The 18,073-nt window shown below is 42.4% G+C and overlaps 1 protein-coding gene across 3 annotated transcripts in view; it reads right to left on the bottom strand.

Annotated features, from left to right (window-relative positions):
* The window catches only part of SLC35D1 (solute carrier family 35 member D1), a 52,899-nt gene extending 37,807 nt beyond the window's left edge, over nt 1-15,092 (bottom strand). Inside the window, exons 1-8 of one of the 3 annotated variants that reach the window (XM_087449286.1) lie at nt 14,776-15,091; nt 14,262-14,295; nt 14,078-14,164; nt 13,305-13,372; nt 11,646-11,717; nt 10,723-10,791; nt 8,224-8,326; nt 4,138-4,230 (exon numbers count right to left, since the gene is read on the bottom strand). In XM_087449286.1, coding sequence (XP_087305412.1) covers nt 4,138-4,230; nt 8,224-8,326; nt 10,723-10,791; nt 11,646-11,717; nt 13,305-13,372; nt 14,078-14,164; nt 14,262-14,295; nt 14,776-14,978 — 729 coding nt within the window. In that variant the 5' untranslated portion in view covers nt 14,979-15,091. Of the gene's footprint in view, nt 1-4,137; nt 4,231-8,223; nt 8,327-10,722; nt 10,792-11,645; nt 11,718-13,304; nt 13,373-14,077; nt 14,165-14,261; nt 14,296-14,775 lie in introns of all 3 variants that reach the window. The other 2 variants (XM_087449281.1, XM_087449296.1) reach the window with 2 other exon arrangements.
* Between the last annotated feature and the right edge of the window lie 2,981 nt (nt 15,093-18,073).

Raw genomic sequence — 18,073 nt, 5'->3', positions numbered from 1 at the left:
GACCATACTGCAGAGCAGTCTGACAGCTATGCCAGTGCTCATGCTATTAGTCCACCTAGAATGTTTCTTTTGTTTCTCTTCTTCCACATCTTTCAAGGCCCGCCTTGACTTTTCCTGGTATCTCCTCTTCAGAAAACACTGCTTGTGAACCAGCTCACACTCCCTCTCAGCACAGGAACCTGCTCTGCCCTTGACCTGGATCACTCCTTCCCAAGAGCCACACCAACAGGTGTCTCAGTCCATTCAGCTCAGTGTCCACTCAACTTATGAAGACGTGTCCCCAACCTTCTCATCCAAAACAGCACTTCCTGCCGTCTCCTCCTCATCTCACTGCTCTGCAGAGCTCTTATCACGCAGTCATGTTTCGTCTATCTCACCCCACTGGAACGCAAGCTCCTTTAAAGCAGGGATGTGTCTTTTTTTTTTTTTTAACTTAGAACAGCACCTGACGCATAATAAGCACTCAGTAAATATTCACTGAAGGAAAGAAATACGATAATTTGTCACAATTAAGCAGCAGCAAGGCCAAACTACAGAGACTCCACTTCTAATAGTGAGGCGTTTCTCACCTTCAGTGGCTTGTTCTGTAAGAAAGCTCTGCATGGAGTCCCAAACAGGGGGAAAAATAAGTCAGGGAGGCAGCAAATGGGTCTGGGAGATAATGCAGCCAGGCACACAGCGAGGGACCTTCCTAGAGTCAGCCAGACCAGTTCTAGTGCTAAACTCTGCTACTGGACAACCTTAACCACGTCCTTAACCTCTATAAATCAGACAACAACCCACCTCAGGCAGACAATGAAGGTCAGGGAAAATGAGTATGTGGGAGCACCTCGTCAGGCACAGGGCATCAGACCCCACAGGTCGAGTGTTACCAGAGGCCAGAAGTAGGCTCAGACTGTCCATATGGGAACACCTTTATTTAAAGACAGACTGTCACATACAAGTGTCCATTCTTAAAAAATACGTGCACATACACGAATGTTTGTCCACTTATACGTATACATATTTTGGAAGAAAAGCACAAGTCTAAGACACACACACTGAAAATGAACCTGACTTACTAGAAAACTCTGACCTGAATCCTGCCACAGATTCCACTCTGTAACGTGAACCCTTTTTGCCAGGACTTGAGACAAACAGTCCACTGACGACTATGAAATGGAACCAGTCTCTCGCAGGATACTACGAGCCTCCTGGACACGTCAGGTCGTCTGTGGCTCCACCCACTGGTTCTGTGCTGGTTAATGAAAGGAAACCACTCAGCCACCTCTCTAAGGCACATCTCTGACAACAACCCCCAGAACAAGTTAGCACTACTTGTTGCATTTGGTGGATAAGAAAACCAAGCCCTCTCTCCTCTGAAAAACCAATCTTGATATTTAACCCACACCAATTTCTTCCAAACCTGAACACTTACAGGACTGACTGACGGGCATGCACTTTGGCGCTAGGTCTCATACCATCTCTGTAGCATGCCAAATGCCTTCCTTGTGTGGCAAGCACTATGTCATATTTCTCATATATTCCCAAGAGAACTTAGCACAGGGCTTTCTTAGCACAAGGAAGATGCTAAGAAATACTAATCAGAACTGAACGTAAAATGGAATTGTAGTGACTTGTCTCATAAGCTTACAAGGAATTTAGCAACAGCATCAAAGTTAGAATTCTCACTTTCTAAGTTTCCAATTTAATTCATAACCTACCAAAACAACACAGATTATTCATATCACTCATATTTTAATTTTGTTTGTAGGCAAAGGTCCATGAGGCATCCACCCCCAACAAGGAGACAGAACTGACCCACTTCCATTTTACAACCCACACTGCCCCCAAAACACTTCTCCCACAGAACCTATAACAGTTTATTGTTCTGATGCTGACAAGTCTGCTCCCCAAGACGACTGTATGGTCCTCAAAGGCAAGAATACCACCTAAGTCATCTTCTTTTTTCTTATCACCCGAGCCTAGCACTGTGAGACACACAACAGCACTTCATAACCATTTGAGAATGTTAGAGGGATAGCATGTTAAGGAGACAATGTTAAGAAAAAGAGCACGAGAGGGTAAGACTGCTAGCCAGTGTGCCCATCTATTCCCCAATAAATGTTTCTTAAGAACCACACTTAATAAAAGAGTGAGGATGAACAAATATTTATATGAAACCCAAAACACTGATGGGGTTTGATTACAAAGCAATGAGTTCAGCTTTCACAATCAGCTTAGCATCCCAACTTCAAAGTATTTAGACGAACTCTATCATTCTTAAAAAACATTATTCTTCCAAAATAAACCTTTCTTGACCTTTGCCTGGCACTTTCATTGGAAAAAACAAAAAGATTACTCAAATTCCACTCCTATGCTTAAAAAAGGAAGAAAAGAAAAATAAGAGGAAAATCTAAATCTCATCCTAATATAGGTGGCAAAGTAATTTTTTCCACTGTGAGTAAACATTCTTAATTATATTGAAGCATTTCAAATTGAATGTTGTTACTAAACTTTGAAATGTGCATGAATCATGCTACGACCTGGCAGATAACTTTTAGACAAATGATCGTTACTCTGGAATGAAGAAATATCTCCTTTTGTTGACTTTTTCAAGCAGCTACAAGCTACTAATCAAAGTTTTAAATTCATGAAAATTCCGTCTTTGCCAAGTCTTGTAGAATACTTAACCACATTAATTCTTTCAACTTTCTCATGTACAGATTGGCCTCAACATTTGGAACCATCTGTGCTGCCAGGAGAGGCCTGGCTACTTCACATTCATTCTTGCCCCAAAGCTAAAGAATGAGAGGTGCTCCTGCCAGAGTCTGCGAGAGGGAGGCAGAACACTGTGGAAAGTCCATGGCCTCTGGAGTCAGGCTTGGGTTCAAATGCAGACTCTACTACCCACCGACAGTATGAGGCTGGGCAAGTTACTCAGTCTCTCTGAACCTCTACTTCCACCTTGGTAAAACAGGGACAATTCAAACATTCTAGAGTGTTACAGGGACTACATTATATTACATAAAGTGACCAGCACATAATAGGGACTCAATTAATGCTAGTTTCTCTTCCCAGTTTTTTCACAGCCACAAGATACTTATTGAACACTCTTATGAGTCAGAGCAATAGCTCTGTGTCCTACTTTGGAGCCATTTTTAGGCCTGCTGGCAGCCAGGTCACAGTTCATTAAAACACTGACACATGTCTACGCCAGTTTTTTAGAAGAAAGAGTTCTTGATGAAAACACAATACAGCTTTATAAGAAGTGAGTCCTCTCTTGCCTTTGATTCAAGAACAATTTTTTACAGTCTAACTACTTTCAAAATCCTTTTCCTTATTCCAGCTCCCACTGATGTGTGGGAATTGTCACTGTCACTAGAGTAAATAACCAACACATTTATTCTGAAGAAACCACTCGCCAGAAGAATCATTAGAAGGAATTTTGGTACAGAAATCTTTGGCAGAATTCTAGATTTCCATTTAGTCTGCAAAATTGTGTGAATTCTAACAAAATGGTATCAATTTTTCTCCTATGAATATGGACTTGTTTTAGAGAAAAATTCCTGTCTGGATTTATTTTGCTACTCTCTTCTGGATTTTTTTTAGCTAACCATTTGCAGAACATGAGTAAACTCTTAGATTAGTTGCTATTTATATGGTTAAGTCACCACACAGTGCTAAATAGCTCCTGAGAAAAAAAAACCAGCTTGTGATTTAAGCCAGGGTGAAAATTGTGCACCAAAACAGAGAGCTCTAGAGATCTTAGCCTAGCATTTTGTTTGGGTTTGAAGAATTCTACTATTTCAGCATTTTTTCTTTCTCAAATACAGTTTGCTACTGTTCCTATTTAGAAGTTTAGTAGAAATGTAAAAATTCCCTTCCTCTATCCTTCTGACACAGAAGAGAAGGACACTAGTGGGCATGCACTATTTTTATGGTGACAACCAGAGCTATTTTGAGCCATTTTAAGACTATCCAATATTTATGCCAAGAAAAAAGGTTAGCATGACACTAACAAGCTAAAAAGCAAATTCTGGTTGTGGTCACTTAATAAGCACATTATTTTTAACAACTCCATAGTCTATCTTTTGGTCATAAATAACAATACAACAGAAAAACATAAGCCATTAAACCGTACTTAGAAAGTCTTACCTTTTGCGCATCTCCCGTAAAATACGCAATGGCCAGGGTGGGCAGAATCATGAACAGTGCATTGTAATAGAGCAGACCATATTTTCCCAGCTCCTAGGAGAGTAAATAACTAGGTGTTTCATCTGGCACTAGCAGACAGATATACACAACTCTATACAGAGCACCACCCCCATTACACACACACACACACACACCTCCCCCACAATATATACTGCAAATTAGTTAAATCAGAAGCTTTGCAAACATTAATAACCTAAGCTTTCAAAACAAATAAAAAAGCAAACGTACAAGATTTTAAATTTATTTGAAATAAATTCCTTGAGTGCTTAAGATCAGAGAAATAAAAATGACATCAACTTGCTGCCTCAAAACAGCAAGTAGGGAAGATGTTATTTTTGAACACATACACACATCTCTATAGAAATACATCCCTGTAGCCCTTCCCCTTCCCGAATGGAATCAGAAGTCATCAAGTTAGTCTTGGGCTTCTCAGAACCACAAAAGAGTGCCATTTAGGAGAGATGGAAGGACAGATCCAGACACACAGACTCATACCTAGACCAACACAGACAGATACAACTTCCCAGTGAAATATTTCTGACAATGTACAAGCGAAGTCCAATGAATGTGAAGATGAGTGCATCCACAACTCCCAAAACGTAGCGGGACTAGTTGTGCCCTCAGCTACTGGGGAGCAACAAAGACCACACACATCTTGAAACACAGGGACCCTATGAGAACTCTGGGTCCACCTTTGATTCACACACTTCTGGGACATTCAGCAGGAAGCAGAGTCACCTGAAAAAGTAGGCCAGAGTTTGCGAGGAGGAAGGTGAAGGAGTAGTGAGGATAGGAGATATCTGACTAACTTTTGCGACTGAAAGATCACTGAATGATGTGAAAAGTCAAACTGCCTTCTCAAAGGCAGCTCTGAAAAACTGGAAACAAATATCCAACAATAGAAAACTAGTTGATTAGACTATGATACAACTACACCATGAAATAGAATGCAACCACTAAAAATGTCTAGTAATACCGATTTACAAGGAAAGGTGTTCAGGAAATGGTACTAAACAAAAAATAGTTAGAAAACATTATACATCATCGCTCTTTTGTTTCAAGTTTTACACACTGTTAAATGTGTACATGTGCACGCACACACAGAAGGATATCCACCAAAACAGTGCTTCTCACCTGATGGCGGAATTAAAGATTTATATTTTCTTCCTCTTGCTTACCAATGTTTTCCACTACTTCTATTATAAATATGTGTTATTTGTGTAATTTCTTTAAAGTTAAAAATGTTTTAAATTCAATAGCTGCATTCAGGTCTGAAACGCAGCACTAAGTCTTTATGCCACCACGACTCATGCTCAAAGGACCATGACTATAAGCAGTCCCGAAATTATAGGTAATGGAACTGATTTATTAAAAGCATCTCAGTGTAGCCATACTGTCTCTTGGATAAACCAAATAACCAATGGCTTCTACCCACCACGACCATCAGAGCAAGTGGGCCTCATTTCTAGGACAGCAAGAAAAAAGCCTCAGTCGGACAAAACAACCTTTACCAACAGGTGCCCAGGGAGCCAGAGACATGAGTGTTATTCAGGAAGTCAAGGATGTCCACACACACATACACACACACACACACACACACACACACCACCCCGACAACTGATAAATGACAAAAACCTACATGCCAAACTGTTCTGTTTTTCTTTTCACATTTTAACTGTTTGAGTATCTTTTTCTCTGCCTTCTTAGAGTACACCGATGAAAATTTAGTTTAGGGCATCAACATAAACCTGTGTCACTGTATTGTATTCTTATACGATGCTGCTCTTAATCCCGTTGAACAGCCCCTGCACCATTTCTGAGTACTCCCGTCTGACCTTCAGTGCTCTTGTTTGTTTCTCTTGTTGTCAGCTGACCTTTCACACTGCTGCAAAGCCTCTCTGCCTCCAGAGAGAAGTCCACCTTCTAGTTTGCTGCTCCTAATCCATAAGCTATGAAAGCAGATCAATACGCTCAAAAGTCCTAATACAAGTAAGTCATGAGTCACTGCTGAGTGAGAAACTAAAGGGCTTTCCCAAGAATAAAATACTCAGAAACCGTCTTTGCTTTTTCCAGGTTCCAGATGTCCTCTAGACGTGCTGTCCACTAGGGCAGCCACTAGCCACATGCCCTTATTTCAACTTGATTCTAATCACATTAAACTGCTCATTCAGTTCCTCAGTTGTGCCAGTCACTTATCAAGTGCTCAGCAGCCACATGTGGCTAGTGGCCTCTGTCACTGGACAGCAGAGACAGAAGAGTCCCATCATCACAGAAAGTTCTATTCGACAGTATTGTTTAGACAGTTGAGGCTGCTGGACAAATGAAATGTTATTATTCGTACCTATTTTCCAAAGCAGCAAATGGGCTGAAGGGAAAAAACAGAGTAAAACTAAATCTCCAACTGCTCCCTTTTCTCTATTTCAAAAAGATAAAATTTTTTAATAGTAGCTTCTATTAAAATGCAATCATCATACAGAGTCATCAGGGCAAACAAATGGAGAACAACACATAAAAGGTATATTTAAAGAAAACTTGTTGGAAACAGATCTACACTGTCCCTAGATCTTCAAGGATACTCAAAATAAACATTCTCTGAGAATAAAGAAAGCTAGTGGGACAGCCATGCATTCTATGGTTCTTTCAGGAGACAGCAAAGCCCCCCACCAGGGCCATACAAACTCAACACCAATACTACTACTGAGTAGGTAGCGGATTTGTATTTATGACCTGAATTCCAAAGAAGGCCTTGAGAGGGGCTGGCCTGGCAGCACAGTGGTTGAGTCTGCATGCTCTGCTTCAGTGGCCTGGGGTTCGTTGGTTCAGATCCCAAGCACGGACCTACACACCGCTCATCAAGCCATGTTGTGGCAGCATCCCAGATACAAAATGGAGGAAGACTGGCAGAGACGTTAGCTCAGGGCCAGTCTTCCTCAAGCAAAAAGAGGAGGACTGGCAACAGATGTTAGCTCAGGGCCAATCTTCCTCACCGAAAAAAAAAAAAAAAGGACCTGACACAGTTTCAGAAATACTGTACATATAATAGAGCAGACTAAAAACTAAGCACATAAGGGCATCTGACTGAAGAGAAAACATCAGTAGGAAAATCAGATAAAGCCATAAAGCCATGGTCAGTTACAAGATTTAACTACGAGATAAAATACACCAGCTGCTCAGGAAAAACTATGGTGACACCTATGACAAATATCTCATGTGGGTCCTTACATAGGACATGTGGGTCCTTATACAGGACACACTATGAGGGAAAGGAAAACTCCTTCCACAACAACCCTATGATATACAGAGCTGAGTTCCATAAAGCTTCTTCTGACAATGGTGTAATTTTATATCACAATGTAGCAAAAGCAATGTGGTTCCAAGACTCAGCTTTCTGGGTGCCCAGCTGGATTTAAAAATAAAATTTAGTGTGTCTATATTCAAAGTATATAGCAGACAAACAAACAATATCTTGAAAGCCTTTGTGTGCACGCTACAAGCTGAGGGAAGAGCTGGGCATACAGAGTTCATGTGTTTGGGGTGGAGGCCAGGGAAATGGTGCTGCCCCTGAGAGAGAGCCTAATGCTCCCTGAAGTTCCCCACTGTCTGTAGGACAAACATGCAAAGTCCATTCTTGTTCTGAGCCCCTTCCAACACTCACTTCTCCTCAAATCAGCTCAAGGGCTTCCAGACGGTTCTCTCTTGTCCAGGTCCTCTAGAACCCAGCCATGAACATTTGTAACACTTTTCTCTCAAGAGCACCCCTTACTAACACCTCTGTCCCACTCAAAGTCAATATTCACCCAATCCCTTCCAGTAAAGCCATAATTAAATCTAATTGCTAATTCATTAATTGAAAAATAAAGTTTCTTACGTGAGCACCAAAGTACACGCATTTTACCCTCAGAGATCCCGTCTTTCCCATCCCTTTTAAGTATTTTTCTTTATTCCCCGTTTTTTCCCTGATGAATTGACATTACCATTCCCAACATCAGTAAACATCTCTTAGAGAAGCTTTAGATTGCTACCTACTTTTGAATCTAATTTTTGTTTTACATATGCGCCATTTGCTGCCGTCAGGACATCGTTTATCAGAATAAAAACATATCCTTCCAGATCAAATGCCAAGTCAGAGCTGCAAAACATAAGCAACACTTTAATAATGAGTTACATTTAAAGGACATGAATTTAGTTTTAAATAGGTCTGAACTACAATATTTGCAAGAACATATTCTTATCTAGGAAAGGAAACATTAGGCATTTTATCAGCTACTAGTATTTCTTGATTCCTGGTTACAGTTTGCAATTTCATACTCAATAAGGGAGTTTTCAGAAATGAGAAGCACTAATATTTAAATTAAAAAATTAGCAACAATCAATCATGTCAGTTAACGGCACACTGCTCTGAATTCAAAGTCAGACAACAACAAGCAACCAAATTCACCATTACAATCCATCTGCAGCAGGCAGAAGGCATCAGAGCTCAATTTCATAGGTAAGGAAACCGAAAGATGAAGTTGTTAACACATCATGTTCCAAAGGCTCACACAAATGGTAGGACTATCTTGTGCAGGTGGTTGGGCCACTGGGTAGAATTTCTGAAGTGTGGACTGTGGTTAGTTCTAACTGAGATCAAGTCACAACAGTGTCTAAGCACACTGCAGGAACTCAAATACTTAAATAATTGCTTAACGAGTATATGAGGTATAACTAGCAGGATTAGGGACACTGAAGTTTTCTAGTAGTTAGTGGAGCACCAGGCACAAGATAAGAACTTAGTAAGTTGAACAGAATAAATGAAAATCTAAGAAAAGTATGCCTTCAGCATACTTTACCACCCTAGCTAAAATAGTGGCCCCACATTGTGTGATTCTGCAAAGACACTATATATTTGTAGCTAAACTACCACATGGAATGAGACTTCTGAGGAGCTCTATGCCACTGCCATTTCAGGCAGAACAAGCCAAAGCACACCTCCTCTTCCCAGCATCCTGAGAGCCCTCCAACTTCAGACTCCTCTCCTCTCACTCTGTTCGTAAGTAAAAGGTTCTAACTAGACAAGGCTGGTCCAGATAGCAATCCTCCTCAGAAACGTTTTGCAGGCCAGATTAGCCCTGAGGAACTCCTGTTGTTTGGTTCCATTTTGGATCCCATCAGCTTTAAGGAAATGCTTCAAAGACTAGCAGGGCACCTCTAAAAAGAAAGGTAGGGGCCTCGTATAGAATTTTTCTCCAAGGAGGCAATACTACCCAGAGGGAGAAGCAGTCAGCTATGCGACAAAACTCTAGTAACCAATTATTCTAGCCTCTTTTTTTTTTTTTTTTTTAAGAATGAAATTTCACTTGGAGATTAGGGTGGAACAGAATTTGACTTATAATGTTTTCCCCCCACCGACACCACAGGGGTACGATGAAGGTAAATGAGCAAATCCAAGCAGCACATTGGAGCTCCCAGGTGGAAAACATATGTCAGGCAGAATTTGTTGCATCAGCAAACCCATATATGCAGGCCCTGGGCAGAATAAAATGTTGTAGAAGGCTTCTAGCCATCATTTACATTTTCTGAGTCTTTGGGTATACATTTTCTCCATTTGTTTTAAAACTAAACTTAAGAACAAGAAAAGTTTTAATAATTTAATACAATATCTAAGTTATGGCATTTGTGGTATATCTTAAGTGAGACCAAATAAAGCAATTTTATTATTTATTATTCCACAAGGCAAATAATTCATTACCATTTGCCTCTTCAGAGACACTGTTTTCTTGAGCAGCATGCAAAGTCAAAGGATGCCTCGTGTTCTACAAAAGCACTCAGGCTCTGGGGTCAGGCACAGACTCAAATTCCACTCCACCGTGTGCTGTGTGACTCAGAGCAAGTTTCTGAACTTAGGTTTTAGCTTCCTCAACTATAAAACAGGAAAATTACACCCACACCTTTCAGCATTGTTGTGAAGAACACATAAATAATAAGTGTAAAATACTGAACGTATTGTGTGGCACATGGTATGTGCTCAGTAAGTAGAAGATGGTATAATAAACCCTAAATCACATGAATTTAACTTTTAAGAACCCCAAGAATCTCAGTTTTCCAGGCTTAATCTTAATACAGCCAAAAAGATTTAACTATTTTTTGTTTGGTGAGGAAGACCAGCCCTGAGCTAACATCCGACGCCAACCCTCCTCTTTTTGCTGAGGACGCCTGGCCCTGGGCTAACATCCGTGCCCACCTTCCTCTACTTTATATGGGACGCCGTCACAGCATGGCTCAACAAGTGATACATCGGTGTGTGCCCAGGGTTGGAACCTGTGAACTCCGGGCCACCACAGTGGAACGTGTGCACTTAACCACTGTGCCACCAGGCCGGCCCCAAAAAGATTTAACTTTTTGAAGAGTCTCTGGATGTTTTACAAAGACATGATTCTTATTTAGCCTATAAAAGATTCTCTTTATTGGGAATTGATCATTTATTATCAATAATTACTGATCATTTCAAATGTGCTCTCAAAGGTTTTATATAGGCCCACATCTTACCTGGCGGCTACAAAGGCTCCAATAATCATTGCAAATACAGTCATCTTAATACCCCAAGAAAAAGTCTTCCTACAAAATAAAATAATTAAAAAACATATAAACGTGGCTTTAGTTATTCACAAAACCTCATTTTACAATATAGGTAAAAAGAAATATATTTTCTTTAAAAAAAGCTATAAACAATCATGTTTCTAAGGAACGGTTAATGTTTCCAAGGAACTGGAAAAGTGTTTCCAAGGAAGTGGATGTTTAAAAGAACCCCTTTGATGAAGCAAATACTTCTTTTGTTATATAAATAAGCATACTCATTTTTTCCTTATTCTTATCATTTCTTACTACTGAGTTTGAATTTTCCAAATCAAAATTTCTTTTTTTTTCCCTTTTTCCCCCCAAAGCCCCAGTAGATAGTTGTATGTCATAGCTGCACATCCTTCTAGTTGCTGTATGTGGGACACGGCCTCAGCATGGCCCGAAAAGTGGTGCGTCGGTGCACACCCGGATCCAAACCCGGGCCGCCAGTAGCGGAGCGCGTGCACTTAACCGCTAAGCCACAGGGCCGGCCCCCGAAATTTCTTTAATTAGAAAAAGGTCACACACATTTGTAGTAAAGTAGCCATCATGAACACTACTGGAAACCTAAATGGATGATTCTGACCCGGCTTCACCCAGGGGCAGCAGTAGGTATAGGAATCCCTGGAAGCGTATCTCCTGTTCAGACAGGTTTCCAACTCTACTTCATAAACTTCCCAACTACTGCTCCCATAGACATATCAATTCCTACAGCTAAGGGAGAAAGTTGCTTAAACTTCTCAAAAGATAAAGTAGAAACAAGACAAATAATTTTAATCTCTCACATATGCTGGGCACCTTTTCAAGGTGATGAAAGTTTGTTAAAGACTAGATATATCAGAAACTTAGCTCACTTGAGTAAAACTCCTTCAGCAAACATTGTAAACAGGATGGAGAACCTTCTCAGAACTGTAAACATTGGCAAGCTGCAAAAAAAAACCAAAAAGGTAATGAGGTAAAATAAAGTTTAACATTTTATTTTTTCAAACTAAGATTCTCCAAATCAGTATTTTAAAATAATGCTAATCTCTTCCTCCTATTATGGAAATTCCATGCTGATTAAACCCTGATTAAATTCAACCCTTATTTCTCTCTACAAATAATTCTTATTTGAAAGCCTGAAAGGGTTGCTTTCATAAAGCAAGTGAGAAACACCAAACTGACTATAAAATGGTAGAAATCACACAGCTATTATCAAAGACCAATAATGGCCACTTTTTTATTCTACCCTGCTTATTACATAAATACCCTGAACAGTAACCATACTAGTCTTTAAGAGAAAGACTTTTTTCTCCTTTTTTTACTAGATGGACCCCCCTTCCCGTCCCTCAACCCTCCAAACAACTTCTCTGATAATCTCCCCACGAAACATTCTTCGGTTGTCCTTTTGTGGAAGTAATGTTGTCTTCCTCTAAATTCCCAGAGCATTTTGCTTGCACTAATCAAACATACAGCCTCTTGCAATATAGTTATTTCTGAATGTATCTCATCTCACTCCAAAGTGCCTTATACTTAGCTGGCAATGAAAGACAGGATGTGAACAGATGGATGATGGATGGATGACAATGTATGAAAAAGAGCAAACTCTATACAAGCAGCACTTTGTAGCAGGTCTGCACTTCTTTCCAAGTGGGTAATGAGATGGAAAATGATGCCGCACCCATGACCAATTTGACTTCCATGAAACCCTCCCCAGAGATATCATCCTGGTCATTCTGTCATGTTTCTTGGGTCTGAAGAAAAAGGAAATGAAAATGGCTTTGTCTCTGATCCTCAGAGATCTGCTCATTCTGTTTTACAATCATCCAGTATGCCAGGGGCTTAGCTCATATGGAAGTGCTGAAGCCATGGGCCTCTGTTAAATGGTTTCCCTATGTGTATAACTTTAATATCACGTACACCCAATAGATACTCCACTCCTTAAGTGGAGAAGCCAAGAACTGGGAGGTTAGAGGAAAGCAAGACAGTGCTGTCACAGGGTAGAGAGCTCCTGCTTCTTTCTAGAAGTAAATATGCTGCCTCTACAGTTACAGCCATGGGTAAAGTATTACACTTGTATCAGGGTTCCATCTGATGTTACTTTAACTACCTCGTGTTAAAAGAAAAACTGTGAAAATTCTCACATCCATCCTCTTACTTTGCTTGTGGAATTTGCCTAAAATATAACATTTATGAATTGTGTTAAAGAACTGAAATCCCAGAAGCCTAGCATATATCCTTCACTACTATAGGACTGGAAAAACAATGAAAATCTCCTATCACAGCATTTTATAACATTTTAAGACTTCTATCATCGAAGTGAGGGAAAAAAACCCCCAAACAAACAAAAACTTCTCTTCAAACTTAAAGAACTTAAAAGCCTTTAGTGTGATCTTCATTATTTAGTAACAGAAACTTTCTGGTCCTTTCATTTTTTTCCAGAATCAATAACAACGTGCTAAATATTTGACATTCAAGTACAATTCTAAGAATACATTTTATTAACCTCACTAGTAAAATAAAGTTATCCATACTTCAGTTTCTTTGTGCTGAACAGTCCCGTGATTTGGTTCCCAAAATATAGGAGAGGTAGTGGAAACGTCTAGAAAATTTAAAAAGGGATAACAAAACTCAATAATAAAGACAGCTAAAACAAAGTCCTTTCAAACAGCAACATTTGATTATATGATCAAATTCTTTCCACTTAAAACACGAGATTAGTTCTCATACACAATTCTGGCCCCATGAATCACCCACACATTATTCCTGGATAAACAGCACTACTACAGCAGAGAGAGAGAGGAAAGAATGGAGGGGAAGAAAGAAACAGAAATATGAATATGATCAAACCACGTGGTACAGAAGCATCATTTGCTTTAAAATATGATAACAACGTGGTAGCCCATTAGCAGAAAAAGGAACAGCATTTCATCTTCAGGTGGAGACAAGTAGAGGCAGACAGAAGAATAAGAAAATAAACCCCAAGAACAGTGAATGCAGGACGCAATGGCTAGATCAGACGGATGCAGAAGATGCAAAAAGGTTGTACTCCCAACAAGTGTTCATTCATTACAGCGGAACGCAAGACTTCTAGGGGCTTTTTTTCTTTCTTAATTTTAAAGAGACTGTGAGACTTTTGAACAACACATCTTAGTACATTTATTCTTTACCTTCATTATACCCACTCTGGATTGGGCAATTTCAAGGTTGCAATTTTTCAATATGCAAGGCACTGATCAAAATACATATAATGACTTCTTTTCAGAAAATAAAGTATTCCTCTAAATTTTTTTTTTTTTTTTTTTACCTTCCGAGGTACATTTCTGTCAAGGTCCGGAAACTTGACTACTCTGAGCGCCTTGCCCACCCAGAGGACCGCCACTGTGGCCACCATCTGTAAACAGGGAACACAGATGCACTGTTCTGCCTATAAAGACACACACACACGTTCCAACGACACAGACCGCGTAACGCTGAAGATTCCAACTGACCTGGCCAAGTCCAACGCACAGAGAGGAGGGAAATCTACGAAAACGGTAGAGAGAAAAAGAGGGTCAGAAATCCCGAACGTAACTGTGACCTCCGTGCACGTCCACAACCTTAAAACGCATTGTGATACGAGACACACGCACATCTCCTCCGGACGAGAAGCGGGGAGAGACCCCCGCCGGCGTCCGGCAAGCGCGCCCGTTCTGCAGCCTCGGGCGGCCGCTCGCCTCGCCCTGTGCGACCCCACAACTGCAGCCCACCGCCTGCAGCGGATCCTCCCAGTGAAGACAGCTCTCACTAACGGTTCCACGCTTGAAAACAAACGCGCCGCCGCCTCGGCTCCCAGTGACAGCGTCCCCACCACCGCCGGGCTCGCGGACGCGCCGGCGCGGGGCTGTCAGCGCCGCGGGGCCCCCGAGTCGCCCCGGCCCCCTCCCCCGCGCCCCGCCCGGCCCGCCAGCTGCGTCCCGCCTCGGCTCCGCGGCCGAAGTCCGCCCCGCCGCCGCCGCGGCCTACCTGTAGCCGGTGAGCACGCTCTTGTTGACCACGACGATGAGGAAGGAGCTCACGCCGTAGAAGCCGGCGGCCAGCAGCTTCAGCAGCACGGTCAGCGGTTCGGCCGACGCCATGCCCAGCGCCTCCTCATGTCGGAGCGCGGCGGGCCGCGCGGGGGCTTCTCCTTTAACCCGGGCATGCTGACGTCTGTGGACTTCCGCCATGGCTGCGGCGGCGCCGGGGGGCGGCGAGGGGCGCGCGCGGCGGCGGCGGTGGCGGCAGCGGGGGCTCGCGGGCCGCAGGACCGGGCCGACTGCGCGCCGCAGCCCGCGCTCCCGCACGGCCGCCGCCCGTCCCCGCCCCCGCCCCGGGGCAGGAGCGCCGGGGTGCACGCCCCCGGGACTTTGCCCGGGCCTGCTGCGACGCGGGGTCAGGGGGCGGGGCCGGGCCCGGCTCGGCCCGGGCGGGGGCGGGCGCGGGCAGCGGGGGCGGCGGCGACCCCGAGTCGGGGCGGAGCCGGGGAAGCCGGGGGACCCCCCGGGGACGGCGGAGCGCCGCGCACGGCCGCGGAGCCACGCCGCCGCACAGCGCCTGCGCAAGACCCGCGCGGGGTCCCCCGGCGGCGCCGCCTGGGGTGGGGGCTGCGGCCGTGGTCTCCGGACCAGTGCGGCGGGGCCGGGGCAGACCCGGCTCCGCGCGGTGGCAGGTGGCTGCCGAGCGGATGACACGGTGTGAGCATCGAGACTCATTTTGAATGCTCTTTTGGTCTCTTTTGCAGAGGGTCAAAGCCCTTCAAAAGTGTCAGATGTGGATCGAAAGTAAACGCTCAACAAACCTTTCGTTCTGCAGTGCCTCAGGCTTCTTACAGTTTCTGAACCCAGAAAACACCAAACAATACTTTCCTTGCAGATCGAGGGAGAACTTTTTAAGAAAAATGTTGACATATCCAAAAAAGTAGCAAGATAAGCAGATTGGGAATTGCTGAAGAGCAAGGTGTTGGGAGCTGAGTTCCAATTCTAGGATTCCTAGAAATGCCCGCTAACTAGCTGTGCTCTTGAGGGGGTAGTTGACCTCTCTGAGCCTGTGTCTCCTCATCTCTATGAGTGTAAACCTAGCACAGCCAGTTTTCAGTGAGTGGAAGCCATTATTATATAAATAACAGAAACAAATCATTAATACCAGCTTAAGCAGAGAAATGACATCTAATTTTAACATCAGGAAAGAAAACACTTTGAATTAGTTCTCTAAATATTTTGACTATATCCTTTTTATTTTTTTTTTCCTGTACTTTTTGATTGTGGTAAAATAGCACATAACATAAAATTTACCATTTTAACCAGTTTTTTATTGTGGTAAAATACTCGTAATATAAGATGTATCATTTTAACACTTTCTGAGTGCACAATTCAGTGGCATTAAGTACATTCACATTGTTGTGCAACTCTAACCGCTACCCGTTTCCAGAACTTTTTCATCATCTCAAACTGCAATTATAACCACAAAACAATAACTCCTCGTTCCTCCCTCCTCCCCATCCTCTAGTAACTGCTATTCTACTTTCTGTCTCTATGGAATTTGACTATTCTACGTACCTCATATAAGTAGAATCATATAATATTTATCCTTTTGTATCTGACTGACTTCATTTAGCATAATGTTTTCAAGGGTCACCCAGTATAGCATGTGTCAGAATTTCCTTCCTTTTCAAGGCTGCATGATACTCCTTTATATGTATATCTTTTGATCTATGTCTTTTGAGTTATTCAAGCCTCTAAATTGCATTCTTCGAATGTTCCTTAGGAAAACTGATCCACCAGATGAAATTCTTAACATGGCCCAGGGGCTTGGGTGACGTGGCTCCTGCCCACGTCCCCAGAGGCACTCCTCGCATTTCCCTCCCTAAGCTGCAGCTGAAGCAAACTACGCCCAGTCTCCTGAAGAACAGTGTGGGTTCCTGTGTCTTTCCTTCTGGGTCTTGATTCCCATTATTCCCTCCATTGGGGATGCTGTTTTCTCTTCCTCCCCTCCCTGCTCTTCTCAAGAACTCTTACTTTTCCTTCAGTATTTAGGCAAAACATTTCCGCCTCTCTGGGCACCTGCCTTCACCCACCTCTCCCTGCCCTCCACAAAACTGACATCTCTCCTTCATGCCCCTGCCACCCCATCTTTGTGGGTCCCATTTATAGAAGCTCTGGAATTACATGTGTACGTGTCAGTCTGTTCCAGGAGACTGTGAGCTCCCCGAGGACTGGGAGAGGCAGGAACACTGAGCACAGTTTAGATGTTTTTGCTGAATGAATCAATGAATGCTATAACTTGTTAACAATGAAGAAAATGGCCAAATTTCTTCCTTAACTGCTAGCAGTAGAAGAAAGATAACTAGAATGCTATATTTGAGAAACATCCCTTATGAAAAAAAATTATTATAAAAATGATAATGTCCCTCATAACAAAAGCAAACAAGCAAAGGAGACATGTATCACATAAGTATCTTCTCCTCTTCCTCTCCCACCCCACCCCACTCTTCAGAGAAAGCACTGCTAACAGTTGGGTGGTTATGCTTAGAGCTACTTCCCATGCATGTGCTAATACGGACATACATGCACACGTATGTATACACATATGCATACACGCACGCACACATATACTTGTATACATTTTTTAACATACTTGGAAAGAACCACATAAGAACACTGATTCTCAAGCCAGACATTGCCTCTGCTACTCTGACAAGTTTTGTGACCTTGGACAAGTTACTTGACATTACTGTGTTGAGTTTCCTCATATGTAAGGTAGGGATAACAATAGTACCCACCTCCTAGAGGGGTGATGAGAAGTAAAGAGTTAATACAGGTAAAATGCTTAGAATATGGTACCACTTTACAAGTGTTTATAATAATAATCATTACCATTATGATCATGCAGCCTTTCTCTCTTCCCTTAGTATTCCTTGAAGGCCTTTCTGTGGCAATACAGAATCTCTACCTCCTTCCTTAATGGCTGCGGAGAATTCCATCAGCTGGATGTATCATAATTCATGTAGCCCTTCCTATGGACATTAAATTGTTGCCAGTTATTCAGTTTATAAGCGATGCAGCTTTGATTATCCTTGTCCATTCAACTTTGTACAAGTTTTTAGAAGTGGAATTGCTTAATTAAAGGCTATGTTTGGTTTGTTTTAATTAATAGAATTGACAAATTGATCTCCAAAGAGGTTGTACCGATTTTATATTGCCACCAACACTGCATGAAAATGAAACCTTCTTTCATAAAGTCAGATCACAACAATGGAGACCACTGAGAGAGGCCAGATAGTAGT

The sequence above is a fragment of the Ceratotherium simum genome, chromosome 2, assembly GCF_057802395.1.
Source record: "Ceratotherium simum simum isolate JZ-2026a chromosome 2, ASM5780239v1, whole genome shotgun sequence".
NCBI classification, from domain to species: domain Eukaryota; kingdom Metazoa; phylum Chordata; class Mammalia; order Perissodactyla; family Rhinocerotidae; genus Ceratotherium; species Ceratotherium simum.
This window is presented reverse-complemented; position numbering and strand designations above follow the sequence as displayed.